Source organism: Bubalus kerabau, chromosome 9 (genome assembly GCF_029407905.1).
Source record: "Bubalus kerabau isolate K-KA32 ecotype Philippines breed swamp buffalo chromosome 9, PCC_UOA_SB_1v2, whole genome shotgun sequence".
Classification (NCBI taxonomy): domain Eukaryota; kingdom Metazoa; phylum Chordata; class Mammalia; order Artiodactyla; family Bovidae; genus Bubalus; species Bubalus kerabau.
In genome coordinates this window covers 88265274-88284883 of record NC_073632.1, presented here as the reverse complement: position 1 = coordinate 88284883, position 19610 = coordinate 88265274, and the positions used below count along the sequence as shown (strand labels likewise).

Below are 19610 nucleotides of genomic sequence, written 5' to 3'. Positions count from 1 at the left end.
CACTGCCCTTCACAGCCAAAGGAAGCACTACCAGCTATGAACTCTGCCGTCTTATCACGGCCCTGGTGATCAGCTTCCCCTCTCTCATCTTCTTTTCACCACCCTGAATTAGACGCTTAGATTCACATTTTTGAGCTTTAGGAAAACTCCCTGCTGCATTCTACTCCCCAGGCCCCAAGACCCTCTGTTTACAAGCCTGCCACCAGCATAGTCTTCAGGGTGCAATGACTGTAGAAACATGCATAGCAATCAAGACATAACCTCGCTGCTGAGCTAATAAATTAGCCAGCTAAGAAAAAGAGGGGCATTTCCACAGGTTTTTGTGTCTTAGTGGTACCAAGAAGAAAGGAGGGCTCTTCTGAAGTTCATGCTATTGCAGGATAGAGTGAGAAATCCCTTTCATACCAGAATACCACATCTGGGGTGGAAAATGCTTTTTCTGGTATTTGTTGTTCGGTCACTAAGTCGTGTCTGACTCGTTATGGCCCCATGGATTGCAGCACACCAGGCTTCCCTGTCCTTCACTATCTCCAGAGTTTACTCAGACTCATATCCATTGAGTCGATGATGCCATGTCATCCTCTGTTATCCCCTTCTCCTCCTGCCCTTAGCTGTTCCCAGCATCAGGGTCTTTTCCAATGAGTCAGCTCTTTGCAACAGGTGGCCAAAGGATTGGAGCTTTGGCTTCAGTATCAGTCCCTCCAGTGAATATTCAGGGTTGATTTCATTGACTGGTTTGATCTCCTTGCAGTCCAAGGGACTCTCAAGAGTCTTCTCAGGCACCACAGTTCAAAAGCATTAGTTCTTTGGTGCTCAGCCTTCTATATGGTTCACCTCTCACATCTGTACATGACTACTTGAGAAACCATAGATTTGACTAGATGAACCTTTGTTGGCAAAGTGATGTCCCTGCTTTTTAATAATCTTTCTAGGTTTGTCATAGCTTTTCTTCCAAGGAGCAAGCGTATTTTAATTTCATAACTGTAGTCACCATCCACAGTGATTTTGGAGCCCACGAAAATAAAGTCTGTCACTGTTTCCATTTTTTCCCCATCTATTTGCCATGAAGTGATGGGACTGGATGCCATGACCTTAGTTTTCTTAATGTTGAGTATTAAGCCAGCTTTTTCACTCTCCTCTTTCACCTTCATCAAGAGGCTCTTTAGTTCCTCTTTGCTTTCTGTCATTAAGGTGGTGTCATGTGCATATTTGAGACTGGTGATATTTCTCCTGGCAGTCTTGATTCCAGCCTGTGATTCATCCAGCCTGGCATTTCACATGATATACTCTGCATATATGTTAAATAAGCAGAGTAAAAATTACAGCCTTGACGTACTCCTTTCCCAACTTAAACAAGTCCATTGTTCCATGTCTGGTTCTAACTGTTGCTTCTTAATCTGCATACAGATTTCTCAGGAGGCAGGTAAGGTGGCCTGGTACTCCCATCTCTTGAAGAATTGTCCACAGTTTGTTGTCATCCACACGGTCAAGGCTTTAGCATAGTCAATGAAGCAGAAGTAGATGTTTTTCTGGAATTCCCTTGTTTTTTCTATGATCGAATGGATGTTGCCAGTTTGATCTCTGGTTAGACCCAATGGTGCTGTGGAGTGTGTGAGCTGAGGCTCCCCCATTCTAATTGGCCTAGTGGGTCAAAACTCTGATATCTGGGAGATGTTGGAGTATATCCAGTCATCTGTAGGCATAAAAAATAATGCTTTGGTGCCAATACAGTATTGTTATTAAAAAATAATAGCAACTCACAGTCACTTTGGGCAAAGGAAGCAAAGAAGTGGACTTAAAGACTTCATCTAATTTTTGGATCTCTGCCCAGAAAGTTGTTGTTGAAAAGAGATTGGTTTTATTAGTGATTGAATTTGTATTTTTTTTTCATACCAGTTCACCTGGATATTTAATAAAATTGTTGAACTTCACCATTTATGAAGCCCAAGTGTTGAGCTTTTGCTCTATTACCCAGTTTAATTCTCTGTAGACAGTTCTTAACATGCTACTTTGCTCATGTGATAGGAAAGAACAGCCCTTGGAATCCTTCCTAAAGCAGGGACACTTGGTCTCTGACGCTTCCCATTTGATGCTTTAGCACTCTGTTTTTGAGGGGCAGCAGAGAATTTTTGTCTTTCTATGATGTATGGACAAGATTCTCATTGTGAAAAAGAATCCGTGATCCTTTAAGGAGTACTTCTCCTGATTGCTGTAGTAGATGAGTGCTTCCCTCTCTCTGAAGAATGTATGTTGTTCTTCTTCAGTCACTAAGTCGTGTCCAGCTCTCTGTGACCCCATGGATTGCAGCATGCCAGGTTTCCCTGTCCTTCACTATCTCCCAGAGTTTGCTCGAACTCTCATGTTCACTGAGCAGATGATGCTATCCAGCCGTCTTATGTATGAACATATTAAATTGGAATAACCCTAAAGATAATTATTTTTGATAGAAATTCTGTTAGCAACATCTGTGGTTTAACATTGACCAAGAGCTCACAGGGCAGTGACTCTGGCATTGAAAGGACCTTGTAGCCAAGCATGGCACACTCGTGATCTGGTTCAGCCTGTAGTGGTAGGTTCCAGGGAGCAAGTTTGGAGGAGATGATATGCAGTCACTGATATTCTAGAACCCTGCTATTTCTGCTCTAATGTCCTCTGGTTAGTTTTCATTTTAAAATAGATGCTAGGTAGGTAGGTAGATAGGTAGACGGATGGATAGATAAAGAGAAAAGCAAAGAAGAAATAAAGAGACGGAAGAAAGGAGGGAGGGAAGAAGGACAGAAGGAAGAAAGGAAGGAAGAGGAAGAGAGAAAAGTCTTTTATTCATTCATTCAGTAAATATTTTTTGAGGGTTTAATCATATGTGGCTCAATGATGATGACGGAAAAAATGTATGGTTTCTGGCCTCATCCTTTTTAAACAAGAATTGTTCCTTTCCATTTTTAAAGTTTTGGTAGATAAATAGCAAGGAGACAAAGAAAGTGTGTCCTGGTCCTCAGTGCAGAGCGTCCGTGAACACTGTCGAGAACAAGTGCCATGACTTGGTTCCATCCCTTGCTCTCTGTGTGGTCTTGGGCAAGTCACTTAACCTCTTGGGCAGTTTTTTCATCTGTTTGTGGCAGCCAGGAAGGTGGGCCAAGTAGACTTCTGTCCTTGAAGGAACTTACTATTCAGCTGTAAGGAATGTAGTGAGCTAACAGCCTCCTGATGTTCGAACCTTCAGGATAGATCTCCGTTTTCAAGCCAAGGCCACATTCTCCCCTGCAACCTCTATCGGTGGCTGAGCCTGGATCAGTTCCAGCTGACCCCTTGCTTCCTCTTCCTGTTAGCGTCACATACCTTATATCCCCGCTCCCCCATTACCAACCCCAGCCAGAACTCCTGTACCTCTACCTCCTTCTTATCCTTTGCTTCCAGAGGACCTACTGACACTGTTGAAAAGCTAAGTTGGGGTAAATATCTGGTACATAGGATACAGATAGATATACACACACATATGCATACACTTAGCACAACCCACACAGGCATTCGTTATTCATATTTCTGTGCCAAGATTTTTAAGTAAGATGGGAGTTTATTCATATTAAAATGGTAAGGCTCAAATTGTAAAACAAGATAAGGTTGCAAATGAAGTAAAAATTTGAGTAGAAAAATCTTTTGGAGAGTTATTTGGAGGGTGAAGAAGGGGTGAGTCTGAGGACAAAGAGTATGTGAAAGGCTTGGCAGTATCTGGAGCCATGGAAGTGGTTACGTGATAGGAACTGTACACTTGCTTCTGTGGTTGTAATCATTTAATGTCTGGTCAGTAAAAGTCTGAATATAACACTTGTATTCTTAACACAAAATTCTATTGGCTTTTGAACAGATTGAATACATCCTATTTTTAGAGGACACTTCATCACTTGCTTTGTTGGACTTGAGTCAGAGATCTTATGAAATAGGACAGCTCTGTCTTTGGCTGCCTCACAAACCCCCATTCTGATTAGGTATATACCATGGACATCACAGAATAGCAACCAGAGGCAAGATGGAAAAAGAGCCAAGCTATGTTTTATTTCAAACTTTACATCTGTGATCATTGTGATCCAAAGAAGATTCATTTGGTTACATTCACAGGTGGTTATTGTAGGCATTATGATCTTCCACCTTACCTAGTGTTGGATGAAGTAAACATGCCTTTTTTAAACCAGAGCAGATAAATACAAGAGGGATTTTTTTAGTCGTATTTAATGATTTCTTTCTCATACCATAGAATTCTCCCCTTACCTAGCTTGTGAGGTCCTTAGCTTATGAGGATTGATGTTTACATGATTTCTCCTGCACTTTCAGCACAAGTCATTTGTCTTTGGCTTGAATAAGGTGAAGCCTAGAACAGGGTAAGGGCCAAGAATGGTACAGAGTAGCAGAAATGATGGATAATTTATCATTCCTAACTTGGTCTCACAATCTAATTAGAACTGGATGAATCATTAATGGTATAGAGCACACCTTGCATTTTTGACCTGAAACATTCTTAGAATGATGGCACAGTGGTAAAGAATCTGCCTGCAATGCAGGAGACACAGGTTCAATCCCTGGGTTGGGAAAATCCTCTAGAGAAGGAAATGGCAACCCACTCTAGTATTCTTGCTTAGAGAATCCCATGGACAGAGGAGCCTAGCGGGCTACAGTCCATGGGGTCACAAAGAGTCAGACATGACTGAGTGACTAACCATGCATGCATTAAAAGGATGAATCTCAATTAATTGAAGCTTCGTCATCTCATTTAAACCCGATAATCTCAGAGTTAGGGTAGGTTTTGCTATAGAAACAATTATACAAAATGGGTTCTCCGTTTTCAGGACTGGGACCATGAAATCTGGATTTCTGGCCCCAAACCTTAAATGTCCTAATTTATTAATTACCAAGAAGATTTTTAAGTGGAAATAATCACACAGAAAAATTAAAATACAGTTATTTCTGGTTCCCAGCCACATAGTCTATTATAAATTATAACTATTTGAAATACTTAACATTAACTACGTTGATGCATAGTTTCCATACAAAATCTGGCCTTGAATTACAGTTTGATGGCGATGCGGGTGCTGATCTTCTGCCTCGATGCCTCCTGAGCAGAAATCTATTTCTTTAGAGCAGTGTCTTGCATATTGGAGGGACCAGTTTGTGTATCACCACCATTTTGTCATCTGTTCTGTAGAAAACTAAAAAAGAAAAAAAAGAGAGCTAATTTTCAAGCTTGTCACTCCATTTATATTCATCAACACTTAAGAAAAATATTAAAAATCTGCCCAGTATATAAACAGATGGTAATCGTTTAACTTTCTTTTGGATTTAAAAACTTGTTATTAGTGTTTTTTGGCTCAGTAAAGTTTTTCTGGTAATTATCCATTATTTTCTTTTCATTCTGTCTTACAAAAAAAAAAAAAAACCCACCAGAGCTGGACCGTGTCTCTGTACCTAGTGGAAAACACACTGCAGGTTTTATCACATTCCTGTTTAACAACAAAAGCAACTTTCACAGACCTACCTGCTTCATTCAAGAATCCTAAAAGACTGTGGAGCAAACCTCTTTTGTCTTGAGAAATCAAAGAGTGATAGAAAGATTAGGGAGTCTTCACGTGTTTTAAAGGAATGAGTGAGTGAGTGAGTGAGTGAATGAATGAAACAGCTTGACCTAAACGTGAAGCATGCTGGGTCCTAAGTGTTGTCTCTCTGTTTCCCCGATGTAGAATTTAAGAAGAGGATTACCTCAGGTTCCTTACTTCAGTCTCTATGGAGACCAAGAAGGTGCTTATGAACATCCAGGCTCCAGCCTTTTCCCTGAGGGTCCTAATGACTATGTCTTCAGTCATCTTCCACTCCACTCTCAGCAACAAGTGCGAGCTCCTATCCCCATGGTGCCAGTTGGTGGGATCCAAATGGTTCACTCCATACCGCCGGCCCTTTCCGGTTTACACCCTCCACCTACATTGCCTCTGCCAATGGAGGGCTCCGAGGAGAAGAGGGGAGCCTCAGGGGACTCCTTCGCCAAGGATCCCTACGCAGTCTCGAAGCAGCACGGGAAGCGGTCGCCTTACGCTGCCCAGTCATCTGGTCCACCTAGCACGCCCTCCTCTCCACGGCTCCTGATGAAACAGAGCACTTCAGAAGACAGCCTGAATGCCACAGAGCGGGAACAGGAGGAAAACATACAGACTTGCACAAAAGCCATCGCCTCCCTCCGGATTGCCACAGAAGAGGCCGCTCTGCTTGGGGCAGATCAGTCAGCTCGGGGGCAGGCGCCTCATCAGAAACCCTTGGAAAGTGCACAGGCTAGCATTAGACACTTTAGTGGACCTGAGCCAGGTCAGCCCTGTACCTCAGCTACCCACCCTGACTTGCATGATGGCGAAAAGGACAATTTTGGTACATCCCAGACTGCATTCGCCCACTCCACGTTTTACAGCAAGAGTTGTCTGGATGACCAACAGTCGGGCTTTCAAGAGAGCAAGGAATTACCTTCAAGCACAGAGGCAGGCAAGGAACCGGCTTCAGAAAAGAGTCAACTACATTGATCTAAGATGCATGGAGACTTTCATTTCCACATTTTCCCATTTGTTTTTGTTTTCGTTTTTCTAGAAATAGAGGTAATCAAGTTTATAGCATGCCTGTCCTAAGTTACTGGTAGTTTGCTATTATATATACTTTTGTTATATCAAAAGAATTAGGTAAATTAACAAGTCATCATGAGCCTGACCAAAACAAAATTTGAAATTAACCTATTGGGTCTGGTACTTTTAAAATTGTACAGATGTTTGTGCCTTTTCTTTACTTTGCTTATATTCTTATAAGCATTTTTTAGCAGTAATTTGTACATATTTTAGAATTTGTGTATCTGCTTTGTAATAAATGTAATTTCTTTCCTTTTTTGGACACTTGGATCTAAATGATGTAAAGCAAAACAGCATCAATATATATGTGAGGTTGCACTAAAACATATTTTTATATGATTAAAACTGAACAGCTTTTATGTACAGCTCTGATTCTGTAATACTAATATTTATTTACTTTGTTTCATAAATTGTACATTTTTTCTTAATGTTGTGGATTGCTTTTCTATGTGAAGCATGGGGTTTACTGTTGCGTAACTAGAACAAAAAATGTATATTGTAAACAAGATATTTAAACTAGAGTATCTTATTCTGCACTTATGCATTAGTTAAAAAAAAAAAAAGATAAAGGATGTATCAGTCAGTTCTTAACTCTTGTAAATTTTTTTGTCTCTTGTTTGCTGGATTGACTATAACTTAAGTGCTGATTGTGATTTTAAACTGATAGTACCGTAAAGCATTAAAGTAAACAATGTGCTATTGTGAGTTTTTTCAAAGCTTTATAAATCAGTTATAAATAATATTAAAAGTATTTGGTCTTATGTGAACATGTTGATCTATATACTCAACTAAAAATATGGGAAAACATTCCGCCCCATGTAAATATGTACAAGTGCATCACTGGTACAATTTGATGTAACTCAGTTGGACACTAGGTTGCCACAGACCTATGCTAGGGTGTCTTTAAAAATTAAAGTGACAGAGCACACAGGACTGTGTTGAGCTTGGTTATCGGCCGGCCCGGTGGCTTGGCAGGCAGTGCTGTGCGCTGCCCGTGGAGAAGACCTGGGCTTAGCAATCTCCTTGGTTCTTGCTGCACGAGATGGTGACTGGAACTAAGGCTACTACGGAGGGGTCGCGCTTGGACTGAGAGGTGGGTGTGGAAGCGGGGAAGGGCATGGGGACCTGCTCCCCAGCCTTTCCTGTCAGCCAGTCTGCACGGTAACAGGGTTGACATCAGCTCTGGGGGAAGCCACTTGACCCTACTGCAGAAGGGAAGAGTGTCAGACCCCTGGCTATCTCAGGGGGAATGGAAAAGAAGCTTACCAGGGAAAAGAACTTGTGGGAGGATGCTGTCTTTTGTATATAACATTCAGAATGGGCTTTGGTTAGCGTTGACGATGGGCAGAGCCTTTGTTTATAGGTTGCGAAGAGTGGAAGGAAGGGAAGGGGTACAATACATGGGCACACACAAACACGTGTGTGCACACACACACACACACACAAAATCTGGGTTATCTTTGTGCTATATAGTGGATTATAATTCTGTGAAACCAAGTTTGTATATTGAATTACATTAAGGAGTGTTCTTTAAAAAGAGAAATAAATATACGATTACATGCTTGAGGTGTCTAGTTTTTATGTGTTGTTTGACATTTTGATTTCCCAATTTTGTTGCTGGAGAAATGTTGATGCTACCAACATGCCATCTGTGCTTTTCACTCCTAGGCTCTGCCCATCCCAGGCTGTGCAGAATATGAATGCCTTGAACAAGTGAGAAGGCAGTCGTTGGCTTCAGCATGTCACCTGATTAGAACAGAGAGTGATCAGCACAGTGTGAGTTCTAGAAATGGAGTCCTTAGAACCTGGACATGGCAATGGGTGTCTGAAAAGAGTCGTGAAGAAATCAAATCATCATTTCCCCTCTGCTTCCCTCTCAGCATGCATACATGTCTGAAATTCTACTACCTGGGAAACCTCCTGATTTTTGCTGAAATGACTGAAGGTAAAAGCCAACTGAAACCAATACACCATATAATATCCACAAATCACAGTTCTTTTATTACAAAAGAGTAGAATCTTAAATAATGGAAGTAGCTCATTAAAGGTCAAAATCTATGGGTATTTCCATTCCAGAAATCTCAAATTGGTGGATTTACAACTTACCTATGATGTTTTATGAGCCAGGCCGTCTCTTTAAAACTATGTTTTACAAAGGTGATTTAAAGGCCACCATGGCCAGCCTCATATCCATCTCTCACAGAGAAGAATCCTTGAAACATTTAATTGCATAGGGTGATTTGTGTGTTTTACTCCTCACTTGTGTGTGCATATGTGTGTGATCCCAGGTCAAATCAAATGCTCTGCTTCTTCCTCTGATTCACTGCATGTATTCACTTGCTCATAAAACAGTTTTTGAATCCCTACTATGAACTGGGTGCTATAATGTGCATTTAGGGTGGATAAGAGTATTCCTGCCATCAAGGAGATCAAATAAAGAGATGATATGTGAGTAAATGTGTGCAGTATGCTATTAGTGCTAAAATAATGGTACATTTGATGTATTTTGCAATTGCAAAGGAGCAACCACCCTGCTGAGAATGGAAGGAGGGATGGAGCAGGCTTCTTTGCAGAGGTGGTCCTGGAGCATTACCAACCAGGGTTCTTGGCCTTCTTAATCAATAGAAATTGCTGAGTTCAGACAAGAAATCCTGGCAAGGTTTCACTGGGGATGCCTGCTGCAGCACAGAGAAGTGAGAAGAACCAACAGGTGCCTTTGCTTGTCCGCTTGCTGAGGGGGAGCAAGCTGGTACCTTGTACGAGGTGAGGGTAGGTGTGGGTCCGGGGGTCGGGCTGGAGTGGTGGCTTAGTTGGTTTGCCCGCCCTTTCCGTGGTCATGTACAGAGGGTATGCCCAGTACTCTGCTTTGGCTCCCAACTCCCTGCTTTTGTCCCAGCTCTTCAGAAGTGGCCGTTGGGCTTCTTGGTCTTTTTGCACCTTGTTCTCCATAATTTGTCCCAACTGTCTGCGCAGTTATTTTTAGTCCTTTATAACTTCATTGCATTTCATTGCTCAAGGAGACGTTTGCTTAGGTGCAAGCACTGGAGCAAACGGTCCCAGGCCCCAGGTCTCATCCTAACAATTTATTGACTTATTCAATAGATAAACTTCACCATGGACCCTGGGACACTGTTCTGTGTGCTAGGTGCACGGTACTACGCAAAACACAGCAGGTCCTTGCCTTCATGGAGTTTACATTCCAGTAGAGGTGGGGCATAAAAATAAAGTGCAAAGCGGCATGTTAGATAATCGTGATCATGTTGTGTAAGACTGAATGGAGGAAAAGCCAGATGTAGCTGGCTGCCTGGGTCTATGACAGGGTGGACGTAGTTAAGCTGGAAAAGCAGGTCAAAACCCAAGATCCTAATCCAGCCCAAGGAGCTCAGATCTGGCCCTGAAAGCAATGAGGAGTGCAGCCAAGGGAAGATCGAAGCAAGAAAGTGGCGTTGCCATTGTTAGTGTCATTGTTATTATTTAGAAAAATATCAATGTGGCAGCAAGGAAGAGAATCAAGTTGAGAGGGAGTGGAGGCAAGCAGACCAACTGGGAGAATTATGAAGTCATGTTGTTTCCATGGAAATAGGGCAGCAACAATCCAGACAGACAATGGGGTCATGGGGGGTAGAAGGGACAGTTTTGCTTAATGAAAAGGAATTGATCATAACTAGTGACTGATTTGGTGTCAGGGGGAGAGAGAGATGGAGGACCTAAAGATGACCAGAGTTTTAACCAGGGCAGTGGAAAGAGGTGGTCTTGCTAACCAAGAAAAAGCCTGGATTTATACTATATTAGGAGACGCGGGTAAGGAAATGAGCTTCACACTACAGTTCATAAAGAATGTGGTCTCAGGAAAGGCCCAAACTGGAGGCTGATTTGTCCCTTCTTGTCACTTAATGGTAGCTGAGCCCTGAACTGGATGAAATCCCTCAAGGTGTATGTGTTTGGAGAGCTAGAAAGAGGAAGTTTGAGGACTCTCATAGGAGAGAAGTTAATTCATGACATAGGATGTCTTAGGGCATCAGGACTTACTCTTCTTATGGAACCCTATTTGTAAAAGGATGTGCTCAGTTGCTCAGTCATGTCCGACTCTTTGTGACCCATGAACTGTACCCCACCAGGCTCCCTTGTCCATGGGATTTTTCAGACAAGAACACTGGAGTATGTTCCCATTTCCTTCTCCAAGGTGTAAAGGGATGGATTGTAGTGTATTTCCCAATTCAACTCAAGCCTAGTCACATTGTCAGACCTGGTTACCAGAGAGTATATACTGAGTCTCGTAGCATAGCATAACATCGTCTCAAATTGTACTTGAGATGTGGCTGGTCCAAAGTGATAAGTGCTATAAATATAAAGTACATGCCAGACTTTGAAGACATGGCAAAAGGAGGCCACATGTCTTTTACAGTTGACATGATTAGCATTTGGATATCGTAAGTTAAATAAATTGTTATTAAAATTGATGGCTCACATTTCCTTTTCTAAATGTTGGTCCAGAAAATTGAAAATTGCATATATGTCTTGTTGTGTTTCTCTTGGATGATGGTGAAGAGAGGAGAGATCTGAGGAGGTAAGAGAGGAAACTGAGCTTAGCTCGGAGGCTATTTCCATAGGAGATGAGGGTAGCCTGAAATACTGTGGTAGTAGTCAGGATAGAGAAAAGCAGATAGGTTTGAAATATGCAGAGGGACTAGAATTTACGGGAAAGGGGGTTTATTGGATATAGGCCTCTCAGAAAAGAGAAGAGTCACATATAATGCTCCATGGCTAGCTGGCTACTACTGGGTTAAACATGAAGACTTTTCACTACAAGGCTAAATCCAGATGGGAGCAGGTTTGGGGGAGTAATGGGCAGTTAGCGAGTTTGGTGACCCTGGTCTCCTGAGTTTGGGGTCCCTGTGGGGCATCCATAAGGAAAGATTCAAGGAGTGACTGGATATGTGGGTCTTCTAATACGGTATCAAAAATAGTACTAATACCACCAATCATTTATTTAAACCTATCATATGTTCAAGAATATCCCATTTAATCCTCTCATCTATTCATGGATACTCTAAATATGCCACCTTCCCTTTTTTTTTTTAAAGTTTCTCTATATCAGGGGTTCACAGTCCTATTAAACCCAGTGCCACTCTCATTTCCTGATACATGTTTTATCACGCCCCTTTTATATAACATAATTGGCTTTTACATAACATTTCAAATTTTTCAATATAATATTCTAGCTGTATGTAAAGGGAGAAATGACAGAAATGTAATCTCTAAGGCAATTTTCTTTATTTATTCATTAGATAAATGCTCTTTATTCCAGTTAAAGGTTACAGTAGAAGATCTAATGACATTGTTTGGTACCTGCACCTCTACACAGATCACCAGTAATATGACAGCTGCCAATGCAGGCTCATACCAGTGCATCATGTTGGGAGTTCACGGACCACAAGTCTTATTGCCCAAAGGATATGATGTTCTGAAGTGGTGAACAAATCTTGGAAAATTCCAAACAAAACAAAACCAACATTTTTCTTGACGGTAGCTGCCTTCCCAGAACAAGTCATAGTTCTCCTCTAACATTTGCTTTAAAATTTGTTCCAAAGCAATTGATATATTAAGGAACAATCTAAACATAATACATTTGCTGATTATGCAGGACATTTTCTGCGAGAAACACTTGGCAGACCCAGAGAAGTGCACTTCTGAATGATCCATGTTCAGGAGTACACACACATACAAATTAACACACCAGACACAGATCAGCTACTTCATTTCATCACACCTGGACACGTAGTGAATGGGGCTACGGCTTTCCATCCAGTTTCAGATAACCCTCCACCACTTCACAATTACTCACAAAGGTCGACTCCTCTGTTGCCCACTTCCACTAGTGAACTTTAGGGGCTTTCCCCCGCCAGTACTTATTGTAGTTCTTGTATATTTCTTAACCATTTACCATGTATAAAACTATGCTGCTATTTTTATTGGGATTCCATCTTTTTATTTATGTGTTGAGTATAGTATCCCTAACTGCATTTTTCTCATAAGCCCTGTGTTTTTTGGCATGATTTTGCATAGCATGATAATTTTTAGAAGCACATCTTATAGCAGAAACGACTTATTAAAGATCTATTCCATCCCCAATTTGTCTTTAAAATAAAACAGATTCTAGATTCATATAAATCATAAATCTAAATAGACCTTTCACTTTCATGAATGTCTCCTCTGGGATAAAGAAAAAAAATGAGTATCTCCTCTGGAGGAACATTAGCAAGTTGTCCAGAACTGTCCTACACACTGCTGGGACCTCAGCATCCCAGAAGCTGGTCTACTAAACGTCAGTGTTACACTGCGGTCATGATATCCTGCAATTATAGCAGTAATGGACAAGTCTTCATATATTTCTAAAAGGCGCTGGGTGTTTATGCATGTGATACTGCCCCAATTAAGAACCACTGGTCTGTTTGAAGCTGGGGGAAATAAATAGAAATTCATCAGACAGAAATGTACGTATTTATTCTAAAATTCTCATCCTCAATATCACAGAATCAAACATTTTGAGTTTTATATCTGAAATGATTTTTCAAAGCATTTGACAGTTTCTAGAAGTCTATTCTAATTATAGTTGCTGACACATAAATTCACCCATAGTGTGTTAAGAAGATTACTACTACTTAAGTGATGCCAGGAAATTCCCTGGTGATCCAGTGGATTGGACTCTGCAGTTTCACTGCCAAGGGCCCAGGTTAGATCCCTAGTCAGGGAACGAAGATTCCACAGCTGCAAGGTGAAGACAAAAAAAAAAAAAAATTATAGTCCTGAAAAAAAAAAAAGATGCCAGTAACTACTTTTTTACTACTTTATGTCTGCTGTTACTAAAATGATGAAGTTCACATCCAAGTTAGACACCAAGATCACTACCAAATCTATCACATTATTGTCATCCATGCAGTCTCCCTATTACTATGTTTATTCAGTGTGATAACATAGATTTGTAAAATTTACAAACAGGCAAACATTACTTTACATACATATTCAAAGGTCTTCAAATTGACCTCTACCTATAAAATCATAAAAGTAACATTTCTTTACTCTCTTCACAAACCAAGCTGAATGCTCAAAGCTGTTCCCAATATATCTGAGCATTTTTGCTGTTACCAGTTGAATTACATGCAGTTGAATTTAATCCCAAACCAGTTTATGCAAGTTTTGTGGATTATTGAAGTTGTATAATTTAAATGTCCATAAAACTATGAAGTATGAGTACAAAAAGGGAGAGTACTTATGATGACAAAGTTAAATGCTTTAGAAAGACTTAAAAAAAATGAGTCACTAAAATTTGTCATTGAATTATGTGTGGTTGATACAACTATAAAAGAGTCAAAAAAGAAAATAAAAACTAAAAATGATTCTGCCCTCCAACTGATTCTTGAATGTCTTTGAATTCTCACTCCTCTTTAAATAAAGTTGGAATTTTAGTTTATTATGGTTGGGTTTTATTTAAGCTACCTGATTAGATTTCCAACAACAGACTCATACTCAAAAGAAAGATGGTACATTTCCATATGCTAAAAGAAGATAAATGTATGAGCATTTTTAACTAAGTTAAAAGGAAATATTTAAAGGTATAATTATTAACTTTTATAATCCTTTGACTTTTTAATTTAATTTTATTTTTTAACTTTACAATATTGTATTGGCTTTGCCATATATCAAAATGAATCCACCACAGGTATACATGTGTTCCCCTTCCTGAACTTTCCTCACTCCTCCCTCCCCATACCATCCCTCTGGGTCGTCCCAGTGCACCAGCCCCAAGCATCGTGGCCTGGCGATGACTAATGAGAGAACATCTCAGCATCAGTCATGTACTCCTTTGACTTTTTAAAATCAAGCAATCAACTACTAGTTCTGGTTGCATTATATAAGACAATTTACTGTGTATTGCATTTCTAGAGTTTGATGTAAGAGAACCAAACCACAAGAACCAATAATGGAGAATTCACAAATAGAGCAAATATAGATCATCATTTGTTTCTCTTTATAACATTGGGGGTCCAGGATAAAAAAAAATAACATCTTTCATCTTTGAAAGTAAAAGTCTAAGAAAAAAAAAAAGCAGTGTGTAAGGAAAAAGCAGAATCTAAGGAAGATTCCAAAATAAATACTTATTAACTCTTTTCCAACAACCTCTTTTTTCATATTAATCATTCTCTTTTTCCTGAGATGGACAGGAGAGATTAATTAACTGCACCCTTAATTTTAAAATGCAAACATCACCACAGAAACCTCCTTTTTGCATTCTTTATCCATGAGTGAGATCTCAGAATTAAAATATCTATTTTGAGGCCAACCGGTAACTATAAACTCCAGTGTAAACAAATCCTGCTTGGTGGGGAAAGATGGCAAGAATGAGCAGGAGTGGTATTTTGGAATGCCTGTTTCTTTCTTTCCAAACTTATACCAGGAAGACTTGCCAATTGTTTAGGTCCACTATGCACCATTCAACATTTTGGACATGGACATGTTTAGGATAAGTTATACCAGAATGCTCCCTTTTCATTTTTATTTTCTGTAAAGTTCCAGGAAAAAAAATTTCTTAATTTTTTTTTTAGTCATATTAAATAAGATATCAAAAATCTCTAAGGAATGTAAACCTTGGAAAGTATAGAAGGCCCAGAGCCAACCCTTATACTTCTTGCCATCTCACCTCCTCCCAAGAAAAGTATAGCATTGCTTCCAGATTTGGTAGACTCTGTACTGGGGGACCCTCCTGAGAAGGTGGCAGGGAGAGAGTCGGAGTTTGAAGAAACAGCACTTGTCGGGTATTTGTGAGATTCAAAATATTAGTCCTAGTCTTAGAAGGAATAGAAACAAGCCATCATCCTTGCCACCATCAAGCAAGATCTCTGTTAAGTTGGGTGAAGAGTGAAAGTGTTAGTTACTTAATTGTGTCTGACTCTTTGTGATGAACTACAGCCCACCAGGCTCCTCTGTCCATGGAATTCTCTAGGCAAGAATATTGGAGTGGTTGCCATTCCCTTCTCCATGGGATCTTCTTGCCTCAGGGATCCAACTCTGGTCTCTTGCATTGCAGGCAGATCCTTTACCATCTAAGCCACCAGGGAAGCCTGTGGTGGGTTTTCAAGGCACAGTTGTGTAACATATAACTCTCACTGCTTGTCTCTGTGCATTTCTGTCTGACTCAAGATTTAGAACAGGGTTGACAGTATGAAGCATGTGAGTCTCCTCAGCTCCTTTCCAGTTCTTGATGGATGTCAGTAGTCAGGCTTGTCCTTTTTCTCAAGAGGCAGCAATGTCAGCAAGTTCAAATCTGTGCTTTGCTACTTCCTAGTTCTGTGGCCTTGGATAAGTTATGGGAGGATAACTGCTGGAACAAACAGCCCCCAAGTTTCAGGGGCTGCATGCACAAGTAGTCTATTTTAAACTCATAGCAAGTTTTCCAGATTAGTAAGTGGCTTTCCTTTAAGCAACGATTTAGGGTAAGCTTGGTAAACTAAAGTCTGTGACTGAATTTGGCCTGCTGCACATGTTTTGTACAACAAATTAGCTAAGAATAGTTCTTACATTTTCCTTTATTATTTTCCAATCTTATTTATTTTAGACTGAAGGAAAATTGCTTCACAATATTTTGTGTTGGCCTCTGCCATACATCAGCATGAGTAAATCATGTTTTTAAATTACCCCATTTTAACTGTTTGTAGACATAAATAGCTACATAATATCTGCAGTTCTGTGCTTCTTGGTCCTCGAAGGTATTCACTGTTTGGTATTTTACAGAAGAAAATCTGTTGTTCCTCGATTTAGGGCCCAAAGTGCCATCTAACTTATGGCTTCACCATCTTCAACAGGAAGCTTCCAGAACCCATTCATTACACAAGAAGGATGGATGGTACATGGGAGAATTTAATGAGCCAGGCCCAGAAGTGCTGTGCACCATTCCCCAGCCATGCTCTCACAGCCAGAACTCAGACACTTGGCCACACCTAGCCTCAAAAGAGGCTGAAAAATGTAGCCCAGCTGCCTAACCAGGAAGCAAAAGAGAGGAGATGGATATTAGTTGGCTAGTCTCTGCCACCACAGATTACATAACTTCTCTATGTCTCTGATTCAGCTTGTGTGAAATGGGAATAATAAAATTTTAAAGAGAATTAAATGAACAGGGCCTGGAATAACACAAATGCTGTGTAAGCGTTTACTATTATTTCTCTTTGCCTGCAGGTGAGAAATCTTGATTTCCTTCTTGACATCTACTGTCTGGAATATACAAGCAATCACATCAATGTCCAATTGATCTGTAATACTCTCAGATGTGTCCTCTTCTCTAATATGCCACTGTTTTAAAATGTAGTTTTACTGTTATTAAGGTTCAGCAAGGCCAAAGGATCAGGAGACAATTGCCAGAAAAGATTAGCTTGCTATACTCACAGAAGAGGGGCATACCACTGCATGGGGAGGCCACACAGCTAAGCTCCAGGGTTTGTCAGGAGGCAAAGGAGGGAGGATAGAACATGGTGGAAGCCTTTATTGTGATTTCCACTGGAAGGAATGGGCAAAGCAGGGTTAGCAAGTTTAGGATTAGCTAGTTGCAGAATCTCAGTGGGCCCTGGGGTTGTCTGGTTGTACGGTACCTGGCCTTGGGGTGACTAGGGTAGGTGGATGCTGGCCCAGACTCTAAGAGCTTGATTTTTTTTTTTTTTTAAAGGCAATTTGGTGCTCGCTTCGGCAGCACATATACTAAAATTGGAACGATACAGAGAAGATTAGCATGGCCCCTGCGCAAGGATGACATGCAAATTCGTGAAGCGTTCCATATTTTTAAATAGACATTTCTCCAAAGAAGACATACAGATGGCTAACAAACACATGAAAAGATGCTCAACATCACTCATTATCAGAGAAATGCAAATCAAAACCACTATGAGGTACCATTTCACACCAGTCAGAATGGCTGCGATCCAAAAGTCTACAAGTAATAAATGCTGGAGAGGGTGTGGAGAAAAGGGAACCCTCTTACACTGTTGGTGGGAATGCAAACTAGTACAGCCACTATGGAGAACAGTGTGGAGATTCCTTAAAAAACTGGAAATAGACCTGCCTTATGATCCAGCAATCCCACTGCTGGGCATACACACTGAGGAAACCAGAAGGGAAAGAGACACGAGTACCCCAATGTTCATCGCAGCACTGTTTATAATAGCCAGGACATGGAAGCAACCTAGATGTCCATCAGCAGATGAATGGATAAGAAAGCTGTGGTACATATACACAATGGAGTATTACTCAGCCATTAAAAAGAAGACATTTGAATCAGTTCTAATGAGGTGGATGAAACTGGAGCCTATTATACAGAGTGAAGTAAGCCAGAAAGAAAAACACCAATACAGTATACTAACGCATATATATGGAATTTAGAAAGATGGTAACAATAACCCTGTGTACGAGACAGCAAAAGAGACACTGATGTATAGAACAGTCTTATGGACTCTGTGGGAGAGGGAGAGGGTGGGAAGATTTGGGAGAATGGCATTGAAATATGTAAAATATCATGTATGAAACGAGTTGCCAGTCCAGGTTCGATGCACGATACTGGATGCTTGGGGCTGGTGCACTGGGACGACCCAGAGGGATGGAATGGGGAGGGAAGAGGGAGGAGGGTTTAGGATGGGGAACACATGTATACCTGTGGTGGATTCATTTTGATATTTGGCAAAACTAATACAGTTATGTAAAGTTTAAAAATAAAATAAAATAAAAAAAAAAAAGTAACAATTATTTTCTGTCAAAAAAAAAAAAAAAGGCAATTTGGCTCTGAACAGTTTGGTTTTCATATAAAGCTATGCTTGAAGGCTAGTTGTTGACAATCTCTAGGGATTAGCTAATCCTGGGAAGGGCAGTCCCCCAGGGTCAACCAGCACCAGATGCCCAAGTATCAGAATATAGAAAGTGAAAAGACCTGGTTAACACAGCCTCTGTCTTGGACTGGATGGCTTGCAATGCTCTTCTATCTCTCTTACCCATGTGAATAAGCCTTTCTCCCGCAGGCAGAGTGACCTTCTGAAAGCCAGAAGGTCACTGTACCACCAGACAGCTTAAAATGATGCAGGAGTTTCCCAATGCCCTTGGAAGGAAGGTCAAGGTCATTCTCACTGCCGTACTGCCCTAGTGTGCAGACCTCTCTTCTGGTCTCTTCCTCTGTGCTCTGCTCAGGCAGACTGGCACATCAGTTTCCCCAGTGTTCCTTGTTCCTCCACCTACTGGGCCCTTGCACCTGCTCTACTTTCTGCCCCTAAAGCTATTCCTTGTTCTGTGGCTTCCCCTCTATCTCTGTTCAATACATACTTCAAATTTCATTCCAGATTCACTTCCTTAGAAAAATGTATGATCTTCCAGACATACACATGCATTCTGTGATTAATTTCTTGGGTGCAAAGTGGCAAAGTTGATAAATATTAACCTTTGGAATTTGACTAAATGGATTCAAATCCCACCTTCATCACTTCTCCCCTGTTAGAACTTAAGTTATTTAATCGCTCTAAACTCAGTTTCCCCTCTCATGGCATAGGGATAACAATAGGAACATTCTCCTGGGCTTCTTGGTAGGATTAAGATAATATATCTATAATGTTTAATAATCTCTAAGACTTAGATGTTTCATATTAAAATTTCCTATTAAGCCTCAGAATTCTTTGTAACCTACAATTCTTGGCAGCTACTAGCAATTAGTCAGGACTCAAATTGAGACCATTTTCATATACCCTGATTAAGAGAATGGTTTCTTAATTAGTATCAATCACTTCAGAAGGTTAATATAAGCTAATTAATAATTTAGATACTGTTATGGAAATGACATTTGCTCACCACGGGCACCAAAATGGTTTTTTTTTTTTTTTTGCTTATCTATCATGACATATAAATTATCCTTTTTTTTATTAACTGAGTTCTGCATATTGA

General features: G+C 40.4%; 1 protein-coding gene and 1 non-coding gene across 16 annotated transcripts in view; both read left to right on the top strand.

The window, feature by feature from the left end:
* The window catches only part of HIVEP2 (HIVEP zinc finger 2), a 218602-nt gene extending 211386 nt beyond the window's left edge, over positions 1 to 7216 (top strand). For all 15 annotated transcript variants that reach the window (XM_055535788.1, XM_055535785.1, XM_055535794.1 and 12 more), the window contains one exon: positions 5727 to 7216. In XM_055535788.1, coding sequence (XP_055391763.1) covers positions 5727 to 6551 — 825 coding nt within the window. In that variant the 3' untranslated portion in view covers positions 6552 to 7216. The remainder of the gene's footprint in view (positions 1 to 5726) is intronic.
* Positions 7217 to 17369: 10153 nt separating this feature from the next.
* Positions 17370 to 17476, top strand: LOC129620288 (U6 spliceosomal RNA). The gene has a single exon (XR_008698476.1). It is a non-coding gene; the product is annotated as a U6 spliceosomal RNA (small nuclear RNA).
* Positions 17477 to 19610: the final 2134 nt, after the last annotated feature.